Genomic DNA, 22,388 nt, shown 5'->3' with positions numbered 1-22,388 from the left:
GAATCCTAGGAAAGAATCTGGGAGGAATTTCTCTCCTTAGGGAGTGAGACTCATTCTCCTGGACAGCATTGCAGATGGTCAGATCCCTCAATGTTGATTTGTCAATGAAAAATTCAACTTCTGCATCAGAATGAAGCTGCCGATGAATTCGGTTCCAAAGTGCCCACATGATGGACTGGTCATGATGTTCCTCACCCCCACAGTTTCTAACTCCATCCCATTTCGAAAATACAGCAGAGGGGCGGGGGGGGGGGTTCCTGATTTACAACCATCCGCCTTACAGACAATCCTTACAAAGATGATCCCATCCTGGGCTGTAATTATAACCATCCAATGCTCTAATGGTTCCTGTATTTACAAACAGCTGCTTTACATTTCTGGGGGATGAGATTCCGACTTGAGTCCAGGCCAACTTGCAAATGGAGCCCGTTCACAATCCCCGGGGGACTGCCTGGGAACTGGTTCCCCTTTCTCCATCTGAAGGGATTGATCTCTCCAATTCGCACAATTTCCCCTCATTGAATCTCACTCATCCCAGAATAGCCCATTCCCTCAATCCTTCAGTCTCCGACTCTGCCTGACGAGAGCAGTCTCCTCAACTTGCTTGTAGCTCCCGCTAACCCAGTGTGAGCTGGGGAGAGATCATTCACAGCCTGGAGTGTAGGGGCAGGTCCAGTGGAAATCTCAACACTAACCCCCCCAACCCCCTTATCCCCAAATCCCTCACCCTTCCTCTCAGGAAGCATCATCTTCCGGATCCTGCCCAGTCCAATCCTTCTCCTGTTCACGGAGAACATCTGGTGATGAAGATTTCCAATTGGTGTTTTGGAATGAACTGAGATCAGTGGGCAGGTCATTGCCCATCTCTGTCAGTGATCTCCTCGCTTTATTAAAGAGGGCATGAATTAATAATTAAACTGACCACATTACACTCATTCCCAGCTCTCTCCTATCGGAGTGTATATATTCCACATCTCTCGATCGATGCATTCAGAGAAATCAGTAAATCCCTGAATGCAGAGGTATATTTAGTAAGTTTGCAGATGACACCAAAATTGGAGGTGTCGTGGACATTGAAGAAGGTTACCTCAGATTACAACAGGATCTTGATCAGATGGGCCAATGGGCTGAGGAATGGCAGATGGAGTTTAATTGAGATAAATTCTGGTCTCCTTCCTATCAGAAAGATGTTGAGAAACTTGAAAGAGTTCAGAAAAGATTTACAAGGATGTTGCCAGGGCTGGAGGATCTGAGCTACAGGGAGAGGCTGAACAGGCTGGGGCTGTTTTGCCTGGAGTGTCAGAGGCTGAGGGGTGATCTTATAGAGGTTTATTAAATCATGAGAAACATGGATTGGGTAACTAGACAGGGTCTTTTCCCTGGGGTGGGGGAGTCCAGAACTAGGGGGCATAGATTTAGGGTGAGAGGGGAAAGATATAAAAGAGACCTAAGGGGAAACTTTTTCACGCAGAGGGTGGTACGTGTATGGAATGAGCTGCCAGAGGATGTGGTGGAGGCTGGTACAGTTACAGCATTTAAAAGGCATCTGGATGGGTATATGAACAGGAAGGGTTCAGTGGTATATGGGCCCAGTACTGGCAAATGGGAGTGGATTTGGTTCAGATATCTGATCGATATGGACAAGTTGGACTGAAGGGTTTGTTTCTGTGCTGTATATTTCTGTGACACTATGGCTCTAAAGTGTTAAACTGACAGTTTTATCGATTCCTGAATCCTCAGCACAAACTTGAGAGACCTCAGGAGCTGAATTAGACAGCCATTACAAACCCATCGGAAATTTCCTGCTCAATCTGGCTCATCAATGTCTTTGCTCCTCGATACATGTGGGACTTAAGATTAATTATTTCCCAGCATTCTCTTCACTCAGTGTGTCTGTCTGACCTGCTTTTAGGTTCAAACGTGTCAACCCTAGCAGCAACCAGCACATCGACCCGGGCAGCCACCAGCACATCGAGCGCAGCAACAACCATTACATCGATCCCAGCAACCACCAGCACATCGACCCCAGCAACCACGAGAACATCGACCCCAGCAACCACCAGTACAATGATCCCTGCAACAACTAGCACATCAACCTCAGCAACAACCAGTACATCAACCCCAGCAACAACCAGTAAATCAACCCCAGCAACAACCAGCAAATCAACTCCAGCAGCGACCAGCACATCAACCCCAGCAACAACTAACACATCAACCCCAGCAACAACTAACACATCAACCCCAGCAACAACCAGCACATCAATCGCAGAAGCAACCAGCACATCAACCCCAGCAGCAACCAGCACATCAACCCCAGCAACAACTCACACATCAACCCCAGCAATAACCAGCACATCAATCGCAGAAGCAACCAGCACTTCAATTCCAGCAGCAACCAGCACATCAACCCCAGCAGCAACCAGCACATCGCTGCCAGCAGCAACCAGCACATCGATCCCAGCAACAAACAGCACAACAACCCCAGCAGCAACCAGCACATCAACACCAGCAGCAACCAGTGCATCAACCCCAGCAACAACCAGTACATCAACCCCAGCAACAAGCAGTACATCAACCCCAGAAACAACCAGTACATCACCCCGAGTAACAACCAGTACATCAACCCCAGCAACAACCAGTACATCAAACCCAGCAACAAACAGTACATCACCCCCAGCAACAACCAGTACATCAACCACAGGAACAACCAGTACATCAATCCCAGCAACAAGCAGTACATCAACCCCAGCAACAACCAGTACATCACCCCGAGTAACAACCAGCACATCAACTCCAGCAACAACCAGTACATCAACCCCAGCAACAACCAGTACATCAACCCAAGCAACAAGCAGTACATCAACACCAGCAACAACCAGCACATCAACCCCAGCAACAACCAGTACATCAACCCCAGCAACAAGCAGTACATCAACCCCAGCAACAACCAGTACATCAACCCCAGTAACAACCAGCACATCAACTCCAGCAACAACCAGGATGTCAACACCAGCAACAACCAGCACATCAACCCCAGCAACAACCAGTACATCAACCCCAGCAACAACCAGGACATCACCCCGAGTAACAACCAGTACATCAAACCCAGCAACAAACAGTACATCACCCCCAGCAACAACCAGTACATCAACCACAGGAACAACCAGTACATCGATCCCAGCAGCAACCAGCACATCGCCCCCAGCAACAACGAGTACATCAACCCCAGCAACAACCAGTACATCGACCCCAGCAACAACCAGTACATCGACCCCAGCAACAACCAGCACATTGACAGCAGCAACCAGTACATCAACCCCAGCAACAACCAGTACATCAACCGCAGCAACAACCAGCACATCAGCCCCAGCAACAACCAGCACATCAACCCCAGCAACAACCAGCACATCAACCCCAGCAACAATCAGCACATCAAACCCCGCAACAACCAGTACATCAACCCCAGCAACAACCAGTACATCATCCCCAGCAACAACCAGTACATCGCTACCAGCAATAACCAGCACATTACCCCCAGTAACAACCACAACATCGACCCCAGTAGCAACCAGCACATCAACCCCAGCAACAGCCAGTACATCAACACCAGCAACAACGAGTACATCGATCCCAGCAACAACCAGTGCATCAAATCCAGCAACAACCAGTACGTCGACCGCAGCAACAACCAGTACATCAACCCCAGCAACAACCAGCATATCAACCCCAGCAACAACCAGTACATCGATCCCAGCAACAACCAGTACATCACCCCCAGGTACAACCAGTACATCACCCCCAGCAACAACCAGTACATCATCCACAGCAACAACCAGCACATCCATCCCAGCAACAACAATTACATCGATCCAAACAACAACCAGTACATCAAATCCAGCTTCAACCAGTACATCATCCCCAGCAACAACCAGTACATCGACCCCTGCAGCAATCAGCACATCAACCCCAACAGCAACCAGCACATCGACCCCAGCAACAACCAGTACATCGACACCAGCAACAACTAGGACATCAACCCCAGCAACAACCAGCACATCGACACCAGCAACAACCAGTACATCAACACCAGCAACAACCAGTGCATCAAATCAATCAACAACCAGTACATCGACCCCAGCAACAATCAGCACATCGACCCCAGCAGCAACCAGCGCATCGATCCCAGCAGTAACCAGTACATCATCCACATCAACAACCAGTACATCGATCCCAGCAACAACAATTACATCAACCCCAGCAACAACCAGCACATCAACCCCAGCAGCAACCAGTACATCAAGCCCAGCAACAACCAGCACATCAACCCCAGCAACAACCAGTACATCGACCCCAGCAACAACAATTACATCAACCCCAGCAACAACCAGCACATCAACCGCAGCATCAACCAGTACATCAACCCCAGCAACAACCAGTACATCGACCCCAGCAACAACCAGTACATCGATCACAGCAACAACCAGTATATCGACACCAGCAATAACCAGCACATCAACCCCAGCAACAACCAGTACATTGATCCCAGCAACAACCAGCAAATCAACACCAGCAACAACAAGCACGTCAACCCCAGCAACAACCAGCACATCAAGCCCAGCAACAACCAGTACATCAACTGCAGCAACAACCAGTACATTGATGCCAGCAACAACGAGCACATCAACCCCAGCAACAACGAGCACATCAACCCCAGCAACAACCAGCACATCGACCCCAGCAACAACCAGCACATCAACCCCAGCAACAACTAGCACATCAACCCCAGCAACAACCAGTACATCAACCCCAGCAACAACCAGCACATCAACCCCAGCAACAACCAGCACATCAACTCCAGCAACAATCAGCACATCAAACACCGCAACAACCAGCACATCAACCCCAGCAACAACCAGCACATCAACCCCAGCAACAACCAGTACATCGAACCCAGCAACAACCAGTACATCAACCCCAGCAACAACAATTACATCAACCCCAGCAACAACCAGCACAACAAACCCAGCAACAACCAGTACATCAATCCCAGCAACAACTACATCAATTACAGCAACAACCAGTAAATCAAATCCAGCAACAACCAGTACATCATCCCCAGCAACAACCAGTACATCAACCCCAGCAGCAACCAGCACATCAACCCCAGCAACAACCAGTACATCAACACCAGCAACAACCAGTACATCGATCCCAGCAGCAACCAGTACATCGACCCCAGCAACAACCAGCACATCAACCCCAGCAACAACAATTACATCAACCCCAGCAACAACCAGCACATCAACCCCAGCAACAATCAGCACATCAAACACCGCAACAACCAGCACATCAACCCCAGCAACAACCAGCACATCAACCCCAGCAACAACCAGTACATCGACCCCAGCAACAACCAGTACATCAATCCCAGCAACAACTACATCAATTACAGCAACAACCAGTAAATCAAATCCAGCAACAACCAGTACATCATCCCCAGCAACAACCAGTACATCAACCCCAGCAGCAACCAGCACATCAACCCCAGCAACAACCAGTACATCAACACCAGCAACAACGAGTACATTGATCCCAGCAACAACCAGTGCATCAAATCCGGCAACAACCAGTACATCAACCCCAGCAACAACCAGCACATCAACCCCAGCAACAACCAGCACATCAACCCCAGCAACAACCAGTACATCGACCCCAGCAACAACCAGCACATCGATCCCAGCAACAACCAGTGCATCAACCCCAGCAACAACCAGCACATCAACCCCAGCAACAACCAGTACATCGACCCCAGCAACAACCAGTACATCAACCCCAGCAACAACAATTACATCAACCCCAGCAACAACCAGCACAACAAACCCAGCAACAACCAGTACATCAATCCCAGCAACAACTACATCAATTACAGCAACAACCAGTAAATCAAATCCAGCAACAACCAGTACATCATCCCCAGCAACAACCAGTACATCAACCACAGCAACAACCAGCACATCAACCCCAGCAACAACCAGTACATCAACACCAGCAACAACGAGTACATCGATCCCAGCAACAACCAGTGCATCAAATCCGGCAACAACCAGTACATCAACCCCAGCAACAACCAGCACATCGACCTCAGCAGCAACCAGCATATCGACCCCAGCAACAACCAGTACATCCACACCAGCAACAACCAGTACATCAACCGCAGCAACAATCAGCACTTCAAACCCAGCAACAACCAGTACATCACCCCCAGCAACAACCAGTACATCGATCCCAGCAGCAACCAGCACATCGACCCCAGCAACAACCAGGACATCAACCCCAGCAACAACCAGTACATCAACCCCAGCAACAATCAGTACATCAACCCCAGCAACAACCAGCACAAAGATCCCAGCAACAACCAGCACATCAACCCCAGCAACAACCAGTACATCGACCCCAGCAACAACTAGCACATCGATCCCAGCAACAACCAGTGCATCAACCCCAGCAACAACCAGCACATCAACCCCAGCAACAACCAGTACATCGACCCCAGCAACAACCAGTACATCAACCCCAGCAACAACAATTACATCAACCCCAGCAACAACCAGCACAACAGACCCAGCAACAACCAGTACATCAATCCCAGCAACAACTACATCAATTACAGCAACAACCAGTAAATCAAATCCAGCAACAACCAGTACATCATCCCCAGCAACAACCAGTACATCAACCCCAGCAGCAACCAGCACATCAACCCCAGCAACAACCAGTACATCAACACCAGCAACAACGAGTACATTGATCCCAGCAACAACCAGTGCATCAAATCCGGCAACAACCAGTACATCAACCCCAGCAACAACCAGCACATCAACCCCAGCAACAACCAGCACATCAACCCCAGCAACAACCAGTACATCGACCCCAGCAACAACCAGCACATCGATCCCAGCAACAACCAGTGCATCAACCCCAGCAACAACCAGCACATCAACCCCAGCAACAACCAGTACATCAACCCCAGCAACAACAATTACATCAACCCCAGCAACAACCAGCACAACAAACCCAGCAACAACCAGTACATCAATCCCAGCAACAACTACATCAATTACAGCAACAACCAGTAAATCAAATCCAGCAACAACCAGTACATCATCCCCAGCAACAACCAGTACATCAACCCCAGCAACAACCAGCACATCAACCCCAGCAACAACCAGTGCATCAAATCTGGCAACAACCAGTACATCAACCCCAGCAACAACCAGCACATCGACCTCAGCAGCAACCAGCATATCGACCCCAGCAACAACCAGTACATCCACACCAGCAACAACCAGTACATCAACCGCAGCAACAATCAGCACTTCAAAACCAGCAACAACCAGTACATCACCCCCAGCAACAACCAGTACATCGATCCCAGCAGCAACCAGCACATCGACCCCAGCAACAACCAGGACATCAACCCCAGCAACAACCAGTACATCAACCCCAGCAACAATCAGTACATCAACCCCAGCAACAACCAGCACAAAGATCCCAGCAACAACCAGTACATCTACCCCAGCAACAACAATTACATCGATCCAAACAACAACCAGTACATCAAATCCAGCAACAACCAGTACATCATCCCCAGCAACAACCAGTACATCGACCCCCGCAGCAACCAGCACATCAACCCCAGCAACAACCAGTACATCAACACCAGCAACAACCAGTGCATCAAATCCAGCAACAACCAGTACATCAACACCAGCAACAACCAGTACATCAACACCAGCAACAACCAGGACATCAACCCCAGCAACAACCAGTACATCAACACCAGCAACAACCAGGACATCAACCCCAGCAACAACCAGTACATCGACCCCAGCAACAATCAGCACATCGACCCCAGCAGCAACCAGCTCATCGACCCCAGCAATAACCAGTATATTGACACCAGCAACAACCAGGACATCAACCCCAGCAACAATCAGCACATCAAACCCAGCAACAACTAGTACATCACCCCCAGCAACAACCAGTACATCACCCCCAACAACAACCAGTACATCATCCACAGCAACAACCAGTACATCGATCCCAGCAGCAACCAGCACATCGACCCCAGCAACAACCAGCACATCAACCCCAGCAACAACCAGCACATCAACCCCAGCAACAACCAGTACATCAATCCCAGCAACAACCAGTACATCGACCCCAGCAACAACCAGTACATCATCCACATCAACAACCAGTACATCGATCCCAGCAACAACCAGTATATCGTCCCCAGCAACAACCAGCACATCAACCCCAGCAACAATTACATCAACCCCAGCAACAACCAGCACATCAACCCCAGCAACAACCAGCACATCAACCCCAGCAACAATCAGCACATCAAACACCGCAACAACCAGCACATCAACCCCAGCAACAACCAGCACATCAACCCCAGCAACAACCAGTACATCGACCCCAGCAACAACCAGCACATCGATCCCAGCAACAACCAGTGCATCAACCCCAGCAACAACCAGCACATCAACCCCAGCAACAACCAGTACATCGACCCCAGCAACAACCAGTACATCAACCCCAGCAACAACAATTACATCAACCCCAGCAACAACCAGCACAACAAACCCAGCAACAACCAGTACATCAATCCCAGCAACAACTACATCAATTACAGCAACAACCAGTAAATCAAATCCAGCAACAACCAGTACATCATCCCCAGCAACAACCAGTACATCAACCCCAGCAACAACCAGCACATCAACCCCAGCAACAACCAGTACATCAACACCAGCAACGAGTACATCGATCCCAGCAACAACTAGTGCATCAAATCCGGCAACAACCAGTACATCAACCCCAGCAACAACCAGCACATCGACCTCAGCAGCAACCAGCATATCGACCCCAGCAACAACCAGTACATCCACACCAGCAACAACCAGTACATCAACCGCAGCAACAATCAGCACTTCAAACCCAGCAACAACCAGTACATCACCCCCAGCAACAACCAGTACATCGATCCCAGCAGCAACCAGCACATCGACCCCAGCAACAACCAGGACATCAACCCCAGCAACAACCAGTACATCAACCCCAGCAACAATCAGTACATCAACCCCAGCAACAACCAGCACAAAGATCCCAGCAACAACCAGTACATCTACCCCAGCAACAACAATTACATCGATCCAAACAACAACCAGTACATCAAATCCAGCAACAACCAGTACATCATCCCCAGCAACAACCAGTACATCGACCCCCGCAGCAACCAGCACATCAACCCCAGCAACAACCAGTACATCAACACCAGCAACAACCAGTGCATCAAATCCAGCAACAACCAGTACATCAACACCAGCAACAACCAGTACATCAACACCAGCAACAACCAGGACATCAACCCCAGCAACAACCAGTACATCAACACCAGCAACAACCAGGACATCAACCCCAGCAACAACCAGTACATCGACCCCAGCAACAATCAGCACATCGACCCCAGCAGCAACCAGCTCATCGACCCCAGCAATAACCAGTGCATCGACACCAGCAACAACCAGGACATCAACCCCAGCAACAATCAGCACATCAAACCCAGCAACAACCAGTACATCAACACCAGCAACAACCAGTACATCAACACCAGCAACAACCAGGACATCAACCCCAGCAACAACCAGTACATCAACACCAGCAACAACCAGGACATCAACCCCAGCAACAACCAGTACATCGACCCCAGCAACAATCAGCCCATCGACCCCAGCAGCAACCAGCTCATCGACCCCAGCAATAACCAATACATCGACACCAGCAACAACCAGGACATCAACCCCAGCAACAATCAGCACATCAAACCCAACAACAACTAGTACATCACCCCCAGCAACAACCAGTACATCACCCCCAACAACAACCAGTACATCATCCACAGCAACAACCTGTACATCAACCCCAGCAACAACCAGCAAATCAACCCCAGCAACAACCAGCACATCAACCCCAGCAGCAACCAGTACATCAACCCCAACAGCAACCAGTACATCGACGCCAGCAACAGCCAGTACATCAATCCCGGCAACAACCAGTACATCATCCACATCAACAACCAGTACATCGATCCCAGCAACAACCAGTATATCGACCCCAGCAACAACCAGCACATCAACCCCAGCAACAACAATTACATCAACCCCAGCAACAACCAGCACATCAACCCCAGCAACAACCAGCACATTAACCCCAGCAGCAACTAGCACATCAACCCCAGCAGCAACCAGCACATCAACCCCAGCAACAACCAGTACATCGACCCCAGCAACAACCAGCACATCGATCCCAGCAACAACCAGTGCATCAACCCCAGCAACAACCAGCACATCAACCCCAGCAACAACCAGTACATCGACCCCAGCAACAACCAGTACATCAACCCCAGCAACAACAATTACATCAACCCCAGCAACAACCAGCACAACAAACCCAGCAACAACCAGTACATCAATCCCAGCAACAACTACATCAATTACAGCAACAACCAGTAAATCAAATCCAGCAACAACCAGTACATCATCCCCAGCAACAACCAGTACATCAACCCCAGCAACAACCAGCACATCAACCCCAGCAACAACCAGTGCATCAAATCTGGCAACAACCAGTACATCAACCCCAGCAACAACCAGCACATCGACCTCAGCAGCAACCAGCATATCGACCCCAGCAACAACCAGTACATCCACACCAGCAACAACCAGTACATCAACCGCAGCAACAATCAGCACTTCAAAACCAGCAACAACCAGTACATCACCCCCAGCAACAACCAGTACATCGATCCCAGCAGCAACCAGCACATCGACCCCAGCAACAACCAGGACATCAACCCCAGCAACAACCAGTACATCAACCCCAGCAACAATCAGTACATCAACCCCAGCAACAACCAGCACAAAGATCCCAGCAACAACCAGTACATCTACCCCAGCAACAACAATTACATCGATCCAAACAACAACCAGTACATCAAATCCAGCAACAACCAGTACATCATCCCCAGCAACAACCAGTACATCGACCCCCGCAGCAACCAGCACATCAACCCCAGCAACAACCAGTACATCAACACCAGCAACAACCAGTGCATCAAATCCAGCAACAACCAGTACATCAACACCAGCAACAACCAGTACATCAACACCAGCAACAACCAGGACATCAACCCCAGCAACAACCAGTACATCAACACCAGCAACAACCAGGACATCAACCCCAGCAACAACCAGTACATCGACCCCAGCAACAATCAGCACATCGACCCCAGCAGCAACCAGCTCATCGTCCCCAGCAATAACCAGTATATTGACACCAGCAACAACCAGGACATCAACCCCAGCAACAATCAGCACATCAAACCCAGCAACAACTAGTACATCACCCCCAGCAACAACCAGTACATCACCCCCAACAACAACCAGTACATCATCCACAGCAACAACCAGTACATCGATCCCAGCAGCAACCAGCACATCGACCCCAGCAACAACCAGCACATCAACCCCAGCAACAACCAGCACATCAACCCCAGCAACAACCAGTACATCAATCCCAGCAACAACCAGTACATCGACCCCAGCAACAACCAGTACATCATCCACATCAACAACCAGTACATCGATCCCAGCAACAACCAGTATATCGTCCCCAGCAACAACCAGCACATCAACCCCAGCAACAATTACATCAACCCCAGCAACAACCAGCACATCAACCCCAGCAACAACCAGCACATCAACCCCAGCAACAATCAGCACATCAAACACCGCAACAACCAGCACATCAACCCCAGCAACAACCAGCACATCAACCCCAGCAACAACCAGTACATCGACCCCAGCAACAACCAGCACATCGATCCCAGCAACAACCAGTGCATCAACCCCAGCAACAACCAGCACATCAACCCCAGCAACAACCAGTACATCGACCCCAGCAACAACCAGTACATCAACCCCAGCAACAACAATTACATCAACCCCAGCAACAACCAGCACAACAAACCCAGCAACAACCAGTACATCAATCCCAGCAACAACTACATCAATTACAGCAACAACCAGTAAATCAAATCCAGCAACAACCAGTACATCATCCCCAGCAACAACCAGTACATCAACCCCAGCAACAACCAGCACATCAACCCCAGCAACAACCAGTACATCAACACCAGCAACGAGTACATCGATCCCAGCAACAACTAGTGCATCAAATCCGGCAACAACCAGTACATCAACCCCAGCAACAACCAGCACATCGACCTCAGCAGCAACCAGCATATCGACCCCAGCAACAACCAGTACATCCACACCAGCAACAACCAGTACATCAACCGCAGCAACAATCAGCACTTCAAACCCAGCAACAACCAGTACATCACCCCCAGCAACAACCAGTACATCGATCCCAGCAGCAACCAGCACATCGACCCCAGCAACAACCAGGACATCAACCCCAGCAACAACCAGTACATCAACCCCAGCAACAATCAGTACATCAACCCCAGCAACAACCAGCACAAAGATCCCAGCAACAACCAGTACATCTACCCCAGCAACAACAATTACATCGATCCAAACAACAACCAGTACATCAAATCCAGCAACAACCAGTACATCATCCCCAGCAACAACCAGTACATCGACCCCCGCAGCAACCAGCACATCAACCCCAGCAACAACCAGTACATCAACACCAGCAACAACCAGTGCATCAAATCCAGCAACAACCAGTACATCAACACCAGCAACAACCAGTACATCAACACCAGCAACAACCAGGACATCAACCCCAGCAACAACCAGTACATCAACACCAGCAACAACCAGGACATCAACCCCAGCAACAACCAGTACATCGACCCCAGCAACAATCAGCACATCGACCCCAGCAGCAACCAGCTCATCGACCCCAGCAATAACCAGTGCATCGACACCAGCAACAACCAGGACATCAACCCCAGCAACAATCAGCACATCAAACCCAGCAACAACCAGTACATCAACACCAGCAACAACCAGTACATCAACACCAGCAACAACCAGGACATCAACCCCAGCAACAACCAGTACATCAACACCAGCAACAACCAGGACATCAACCCCAGCAACAACCAGTACATCGACCCCAGCAACAATCAGCCCATCGACCCCAGCAGCAACCAGCTCATCGACCCCAGCAATAACCAATACATCGACACCAGCAACAACCAGGACATCAACCCCAGCAACAATCAGCACATCAAACCCAACAACAACTAGTACATCACCCCCAGCAACAACCAGTACATCACCCCCAACAACAACCAGTACATCATCCACAGCAACAACCTGTACATCAACCCCAGCAACAACCAGCAAATCAACCCCAGCAACAACCAGCACATCAACCCCAGCAGCAACCAGTACATCAACCCCAACAGCAACCAGTACATCGACGCCAGCAACAGCCAGTACATCAATCCCGGCAACAACCAGTACATCATCCACATCAACAACCAGTACATCGATCCCAGCAACAACCAGTATATCGACCCCAGCAACAACCAGCACATCAACCCCAGCAACAACAATTACATCAACCCCAGCAACAACCAGCACATCAACCCCAGCAACAACCAGCACATTAACCCCAGCAGCAACTAGCACATCAACCCCAGCAGCAACCAGTACATCAACCCCAACAGCAACCAGTACATCGACGCCAGCAACAGCCAGTACATCAATCCCGGCAACAACCAGTACATCGACCCCAGCAACAACCAGGACATCAACCACAGCAACAACCAGTACATCAACCCCAGCAACAGCCAGCACATCAACCCCAGCAACAACCAGTACATCAACCCCAGAAACAACCAGCACATCAACCCCAGCAACAACCAGTACATCAACCCCAGCAACAACCAGGACATCAACCCCAGAAACAACCAGCACATTAACCCCAGCAACAACCAGCACATCAACCCCAGCAGCAAACAGCACATCAACCCCAGCAACAACCAGTACATCAACCCCAGCCACAACAAGCACATCAACCCCAGCAGCAACCAGCACATCAATCCCAGCAACAACCCGTACATCGACACCAGCCACAACCAATACATCAATCCCAGTAACAACCAGCACATCAACCCCAGCAACAACCAGTCCATCGACCCCAGCCACAACAAGCACATCAACCCCAGCAACAACCAGCACATCAACCCCAGCAACAACCAGCACATCAACCCCAACAACAACCAGTACATCAACCCCAGCAACAACCAGTACATCGACCCCAGCCACAACAAGGACATCAACCCCAACAACAACCAGTACATCAACCCCAGCAACAACCAGTACATCAACCGCAGCCACAACCAACACATCAACCCCAGCAACAACCAGCACATCAACCCCAGCAACAAACAGTACATCGACCCCACCAACATTCAGCACATCAACCCCAGCAACAACTAGCACATCAACCCCAGCAACAACCAGTACATCGACCCCAGCCACAACCAGCACATCAACCCCAACAACAACCAGTACATCAACTCCAGCAACAATCAGCACATCAACCCCAGCAACAACTAGTACATCAACCCCAGCAACAACCAGCACATCAACCCCAATAACAACCAGTACATCAACCCCAGCAACAACCAGCACATCAACCCCAAAAACAACCAGGACATCATCCGCAGCAACAACCAACACATCAACCCCAGCAACAACCAGTACATCAACACCAGCATCAACCAGTACATTGATCCCAACAACAACCAGTACATCGATCCCAACAACAACCAGTACTTCAACCCCAGCAACAACCAGTACACCAACCCCAGCAACAAACAGTGCATCGATCCCAGCAACAACCAGTACATCGATCCCAGCAACAACCAGCACATCGACCCCAGCAACATCCAGTACATCGATCCCAACAACAACCAGTACATCAACCCCAGCAACAACCAGTACACCAACCCCAGCAACAACCAGCACATCGACCCAAGCGAATGGTAATTTCAAACGTGTAGCCTGGTGATTCCCGTCAAAGAAGTCCCCTACATTATCTCTCAGTGACTCGAGGGTTCCTGCCCCCTTCCTCCTGCCCCCTTCCTCCCACCCACTCCGTTCCTCTGCCCATCACCCCCTCCTGTCCCTCCCTCAGGAAAATTTCCCTTTCACTGGGGAATGAAAGCATCAACTGGGGTCAAGCACTCAGCGGGTCAGAGTCCAGTCCCTGCCCCTGGTGGGGGGTGGGGTGGTGGGTCTGGGGAGGGGACAATGCCAACATTCCCCATTGGTGTACAGCGTTGGGTGAGACTGTGTGATGGGACCGGATTTTATAACAAATGCGGAAACAATTCGTGGCTGTGACTCCTCTTTTCTACCGTAACCTCCCACCCCACACCCCCCACCTCAAACCCCACCACCCTCCCCGATGCCATGAACCCCCACCCACCCCAGGTCCTGCCCCACCTTCCTCCTTGATTCATACCCCCTCTGTGTTTCATCCTTTAATACCAGCAGCACCTCGGGAAGGGGTTTCCAGCCTCCGAGTGTGAACCCTCCTCCTCCCCGTCCGTGTCCTGAGTGGGAGGGTTTGTATCCCGGGGAAACGTACTCCCATTCCCGAGGTTCTCCCCCCAACTCCACGCCTTCAGAATATGATCCGTCTTGATCTCAGTATCGGAGCGGCCGAGCCCACCCCCCCTCTGGGACAGATCCCACACCACTCCACACACTCAGGCCAGGAAGGGGCCATGGGATCTTTCTGTGTACTGCAGGAAACTCCCTCCCCCAGACCCCAGCCCCAGAGTGAACCTCTGCTCCCCCCTTCACTGTCCTGTCACTGACCGAGCCTGTGTGGGTAGGCCGTGTCCTGAGATTCCTTATATTCCATGGCGTTTTCCCGGAAGCGGCGATGGGATTATTGCCTTCGCCCCCCTCCCCCGACCCGGCCACAATTTCAGACAGCACATTCCCACATCCCAATCACACGCCCCGTTCTGAAACGTTGCTCTAATTCTCGGTCGCCCACGCCCCCTTCCTAGAATCCTACAGCATGGAAACAGACCCTTTGGCCCAACCAGTCCGTGCTGACCACAATCCCAAACTAACCCAGTCCCAGCTGCCTGCTCCTGGCCCATATCCCTCCAAACATTTCCTATACATGGCCTTATCCAAATGGCTGTTAAATGCTGTAACTGTCCCCACATCCACCACTTCCTCAGGAAGGTCATTCCACACACAAACCACCTTCTGTGTAAAACATCGGCCCCTCCTCTCCTTTTTAGATCTCTCTCCTCTCACATTAAAAATGTTCCCCTTCGAGTGACAAAATCCCCTGTTCTGGAGAAAAGACCCCGCCCACTAATCCTATCCATCCACATCATTATTTTATACACACTCGCTCCAGTGAAGTAAGTCCCAAATTACCCAGCCTTCCTCTCTAACACAAACCTTCCATACCCGGTAACTTCCCGGGAAATCTCTTCAGGACCCGCTCCAGTTTAATATTATCGTTCTGATAATAGGGAGATCAGAACGGGACTCAGTATTCCAGACGAGGTTTCATCAATGTCCTTTAATATCCCACTCAACCTCACTCCCCTCAACCTTTAATATCCCACCCAGTCTAATCCCAATCTCCCCCTCACACCCTTTAATATCCCACCCAGTCTAAACTCACACTCCCTCTCACTCCCCACACCCTCCAATATCCCACCCAGTCTAATCCCACTCTCCCCCTCACTCCCCTCAACCTTTAATATCCCACCCAGTCTAATCCCACTCTCCCTCTCACTCCCCACACCCTTTAATACCCCACCCAGTCTAATCCCACTCTCCCTCTCACTCCCCACACCCTCCAATATCCCACCCAGTCTAATCCCACTCTCCCTCTCACTCCCCACACACTTTAATATCCCACCCAGTCTAATCCCACTCTCCCTCTCACTCCCCATACCCTTTAATATCCCACCCAGTCTAATCCCACTTGCCCCTCGAACCCACTTTCTCCCTCAGACCCATCACCCTTTAATACCCCACCCAGCACCTTCCTTCCCTATTCCTTGATGCAGTCACTGGGGGCGGCACGGTGGCACAGTGGTTAGCACTACTGTCTCACAGCGCCAGAGACCCAGGTTCAATTCCCGCCTCAGGCGACTCTCTGTGTGGAGTTTGCACGTTCTCCCTGTGTCTGCATGGGTTTCCTCCGGGTGCTCCGGTTTCCTCCCACAGTCCAAGGATGTGCAGGCCAGGTGAATTGCCCATGCTCAATTGCCCGTAGTGTTAGGTAAGGGGTAAGGGGTAGGGGTGGGTTGCACTTTGGCGGGGCGGTGTGGACTTGTTGGGCCGAAGGGCCTGTTTCCACACTGTAAGTAATCTAATCTTTTTTGGATTATTTCCCCCCCACAGCTCCACTGAGTCGAGAAGTGATCGTTATCATCGCACTGGTGGTGGTCACGGTGGTCCTCATCATCTTGCTCACAGTGCTGATACTGAGACGCAGAGCGATCAGACATCGGTATGATGGATTGCCATCCCATCATCTGCTGTCACCAGGGGGGATACGTCTTTCCTCCTTCTCACCGTGAGCAGTGGAGCCAAACCCAGATGTGATGTCAGCACAGGACGTGCGGAAGCTTGCATGCTGGGAAATGATGCTAACTTGACGTCAACGCTCAACCAACTGACTGTGAAAGGAACAGGCCTCTGTGGACCCTGCAAGTGCCTGACAAGCCGAGGGTCGGGGGAGCCAAAGGGGATAGAATAAGGAATCATAGAGCCAGATGTTCTCCACTGCCCTTGGAATCTCTTGGAAAGTTCTGATCCACAGGGTCTGGGCAAGAGAAGGGAATGGGACAACTCCAGAGCCCCCCCTCCCGGTGAAGAGCCCCAGAGTTTGGAATTGGCAGGAGAGGACGAGGTGCAGCCCAGTTCAAGGCACAGCGATGGGATTAGAGCTCACATGATAATGGTCACAGAGTAACAGCAACCCAGAGTTGGGCACTGGATATGAAGCTGTTCCGAATTACCGAGATACATGCACGTTGTCAGCCATTTAAATGCAAATACAGATTAAGATTTCCGGCACTCCAGTTTAAGGGTCTCTCTCTGTCACACCATGCCAACCAGGGCGATGGGGTAAATAAGGGGTTTGTATGCACAGAGAACAATGGGGAGGCAGTGTGGATATTGGCAACACCCAGACTGCTGTCCACTTTAACAGTCATTGTCAAATTCACCTTCCTCTCCTCAACTTTATTGAAAGCAACGTTCAACAGGGATCAATGTGAGGGGATGCACTGGGGTGGGGGATGCAAGGCAAGGGAGTAGGTGGTGGGCAGTAGGGCCCTGGGGGTTCCCGAGGGTCAGAGGGAGCTCGGTGGGTGTGTTCCCCGCTCCCGTAAGGTAGTGGGACAGGCGGGTAAAGTGGTTATGGAGGGACACGGGACACTTACCTTTATTAGCCAGGGAGGGGGGAACAGAGTTGAAGAGCAGGGAGGTGAGGCTGGAACTGTCTCAAACACTGGTTAGGCCCCAGCTACAGTACTGTGTTCAGTTCGGGAATCCACATTATAGGGAGGGTGGGATAGCACTGGGAGTGGGGGAGATTTACCGGGGGAGGTGGGGGGGGTCGCCTGGGCTGGAGAGTTTGGTTCTGAAGAGAGATTGGACCAACTGGGATCCCTTTCCTCAGAGCTGGGGGAAGGGAGGTGGTTGCGGGGGTGGAAATTATGACTTGGATGTATATAATGATGATGAACGTAGGCAGGAGAGACAGGAAGAAACATTCCCCCTTGATGGAGTGACCAGCGCAGGAGGCATTGATGTAAGCAAGTGTGGATCAGATATGGTGGGTCATTGGGATTTCTTCTGGGGTAGGTGGGACCTGTACAAGGAGGGTGGGTTGTACGTGAACTGGGGGGGGGGGGCTCAATATGCTGGGTAGGAGAAGCTCTTTGTGGGAGGGTTCAAACCAGTTTGGCAGGGCGGGTGGGAACCGGAGCTATGGATCAGAGGATGGGGTAGCTGGTGAACAGGCAGAATTAGTGTGCAGAGAGTCTGTGAGGATGGAGAGACAGTTGATAGAGCAAAGTTGCAGTCAGTGTGATGGGGTGAAGTGCATCTATCTTAACACAACAATTGTCAGGAATAAGGAATAACTTGGAGCATGGATCAGTCCTTGGAGGTACAATGTTGTGGCCATTACGGAGACTGGGATATCACAGGGGCAGGAATGGCTGTTGGATGTTCCAATGTTTAGATGTTTACAAAGGAATAGGGGAGGGAGGTAAAGGAGGTGGGTGGGGGGGGGGTGTGGCATTGCTAATCAGGGACAGTACTACAGCTGCAGAAAGGGAAGTCATCGAGGAGGGTTTGTCTGCAGAGTCAGTCTGGGTGGAAGTCAGGAACAAGAAAGGAGCAGTCACTTTATTGGGAGGTTTCTACAAGACCCCCAATAGCAATAGAGACATGATGGAGCAGATTGGGAGGCAGATTTTGGAAAGGTGCAGAAGTAACAAGGTTGTTGTCATGGGTGACTTTAACTTCCCTCATGTTGATTGGAACCTCCTTAGTTAGTTTGGATGAAGTAGTTTTTGTCAGGTGTGTCCAGGAAGGGTTCCTGATGCAACATGTAGATTGGCCGACTAGAGGGGAGGCCATCTTGGATTTGGTGCTTGGCAATGAACTAGGCCAGCTGTCAGATCTCTCGGTGGGAGAGCATTTCGGTGATAGTGATCACAACTCCCTGACCTTTACTACAGTCATGGAGAGAGATAGGAGCAGACAGTATGGGAAAGTATTTAATTGGGGGGAATTAGAACGCGATTAGACAGGAAGACTGGGAGCAGATATTCTCAGGGAGGTGCACGACAGAAATGTGGAGGTTGTTGAGAGAGCACTTGCTGAGAGTGCTGGATAGGTTTGTCCCACTGAGGCAAGGAAGGGATGGGAGGGTGAAGGAACCTTGGGTGACAAAGGGATGTGGAACATCTAGTCAACAGGAAGAACAAAGAACAAAGAGAATTTACAGCCCAGGAACAAGCCCTTCGGCCCTCCAAGCCTGTGCCATCCAAATCCACTGTCTAAACCTATCACCCAATTCATAATGATCTGTATCCCTCTGCTCCCCACATACTCATGCATCTGTCCAGATGCTTCTTAAATGAATCTACCGTACCTGCCTCTACCACCTCTGCTGGCAGCGCGCTCCAAACACCCACCACCCTCTGTGTGTGAAGTACTTACTGCACGTATCCCCCTTAAACTTTTCACTTCTCACCTTGAAAGCGTGGCTTCTCGTTATTGAATCCATCACCCTGGAAAAAAGCTTGTCTCTATCCACCCTGTCTATACCCTTCATGATTTTGTAAACCTCAATCAGGTCCCCCCTCAATCTCTTTTTGTCTAATGAAAACAAACCCAACCTACTCAACCTCCCTTCATAGCGAGCACCTTCCATACCAGGCAACATCCCCATAAACCTTCTCTACACCCTCTCCAAAGCGTCCACATCCTTTTGGTAATGAGGTGACCATAACTGTGCACAGTATTCTAAATGCGACCGAACCAAAGTCTCGTACAATTTTAACACAACCTGCCAGCTCTTATACTCAATACCCCGTCCGATGGAGGCAATCATAACCATATGCCTTCTTGACCTCTCTACCCACCTGTGCAGCCACCTTCAGGGTACAATGGACCTGAATTCCCAGATCTCTCTGCTCAGCAACTTTTCCCAAGGCTCTTCCATTTACAGGATAGTTTGCGTTAGAATTAGACTTCCCAAAATGCATCACCTCACATTTGCCTGTATTGAACTCCATCTGCCACTGCTCCGCCCAACTCTCCAGTCCATCTATATTCTCCTGTATTCTCTGACGAACCCCAATGCTTTCTGCAACTCCACCAATCTTGGTGTCATCTGTAAACTTACTGATCAGACCAACAATGCCCTCTTCCAGATCATTTATGTACATCACTAACAACTGTGAGTCCCGCACTGACCCCTGTGGAACACCACTAGTCACCTTTCTCCATTTCGAGAACCTCCCTTCAACTACTACTCTCTGTCTCCTGTTGCTCAACCAGTTCTTTATCCACTGAGCGAGAACACTCTGTACCATGTGTGGCAGGGATGTGCAGGTCAGGGTGGATTGGCCATGCTAAATTGTCCCATAGTGTCCAGGGATGTGCAGGTTAGGGTGGATTGGCCATGCTAAATTGTCCCATAGTGTCCAGGGATGTGCAGGTTAGGGTGGATTGGCCATGCTAAATTGTCCCATAGTGTCCAGGGATGTGCAGGTTAGGGTGGATTGGCCATGCTAAATTGTCCCATAGTGTCCAGGGATGTGCAGGTTAGGGTGGATTGGCCATGCTAAATTGTCCCATAGTGCCCAGGGATGTGCAGGTTAGGGTGGATTGGCCATGCTAAATTGACCCATAGTGTATCAGGAATAAAAGAATGACTAGAGTAAGATTAGGGCCAATCAAGGACAGGAGTGGGAAGTTGTGTGTGGAGTGTGAGGAGACCGGGGAAGCGCTAAACAAATATTTCTCATCAGTATTCACACTGGCAAAAGACAATGTTGTTGAGGAGAATACTGAGATACAGGCGACTGGATCAGACAGGATTGAGGTTCACAAGGAGGAAGTGTTAGAAATTCAGGAAAGTTTGAAAATAGATACATCCCCTGGGCCGGATGGAATTTATCCTCGGATTCTCTGGGAAGCCAGGGAGGAGATTGCCGAGCCTTTGGCTTTGATCTTAATGTTGTCACTGTCTACAGGAATAGTGCCAGAAGAATGGAGGATACCAAATGTTGTCCCCTTGTTTAAGAAGGGGATTAGAGAAAGCCCTGGTAATTATAGACCAGTGAACCTTACTTCAATTGTGGGTAAAGTGTAAGAAAAGGTTAAAGGAGATAAGATTTATAATCACCTTGAGTGGAGCAAGTTGATTAGGGATTACAGGTTACAGAGGGACATAGATAAGCTGCAGAGCTAGGCGGAGAGGTGGCAAATGGAGTTTAATGTGGAAAAGTGTGAGGTGATTCAATTTAGAAGGAGCAACAGGAAAGCAGAGTACTGGGCTAATGGTAAGATTCTTGGTCGTGTTGATGAGCAGAGAAATCTTGCACATAGATTTCTGAAAGTTGTAACCCAGGTTGATAAGGTTGTTAAGAATGCATTCGGTGTGTTAACTTTTATTGGGAGAGGGATTGAGTTTCGGAGCCACAAGGTCATGCTGCAGCTGCACAAAACCCTGATGTGGCCACATTTGGAGAATTGTGT

General features: G+C 50.2%; 1 protein-coding gene across 1 annotated transcript; it reads left to right on the top strand.

Moving 5' to 3' along the window:
* The first annotated feature begins 2,949 nt into the window (after positions 1–2,949).
* Positions 2,950–18,370, top strand: LOC140458717 (uncharacterized). Its single transcript, XM_072553380.1, has 5 exons — positions 2,950–3,262; positions 3,302–3,619; positions 3,683–3,778; positions 12,266–15,100; positions 17,505–18,370. Exons 1-5 carry the CDS (start codon positions 3,001–3,003, stop codon positions 17,681–17,683), a joined length of 3,690 nt encoding a protein of 1,229 aa, XP_072409481.1. The 5' UTR covers positions 2,950–3,000; the 3' UTR covers positions 17,684–18,370.
* Positions 18,371–22,388: the final 4,018 nt, after the last annotated feature.

Source organism: Chiloscyllium punctatum, chromosome 34 (assembly GCF_047496795.1).
Source record: "Chiloscyllium punctatum isolate Juve2018m chromosome 34, sChiPun1.3, whole genome shotgun sequence".
Classification (NCBI taxonomy): domain Eukaryota; kingdom Metazoa; phylum Chordata; class Chondrichthyes; order Orectolobiformes; family Hemiscylliidae; genus Chiloscyllium; species Chiloscyllium punctatum.
This window is presented reverse-complemented; position numbering and strand designations above follow the sequence as displayed.

Excerpts from the sequence above, each read along its gene's own strand:
- LOC140458717 (XM_072553380.1), top strand. The coding sequence starts at position 3,001 with ATGTCAACACCAGCAACAACCAGCACATCAACCCCAGCAACAACCAGT. Across the intron at positions 3,779-12,265 it reads AACCAGTACATCACCCCCAG|CAACGAGTACATCGATCCCA; the intron begins GTACAACCAGTA and ends CATCAACACCAG. Across the intron at positions 15,101-17,504 it reads CACATCGACCCAAGCGAATG|CTCCACTGAGTCGAGAAGTG; the intron begins GTAATTTCAAAC and ends TCCCCCCCACAG.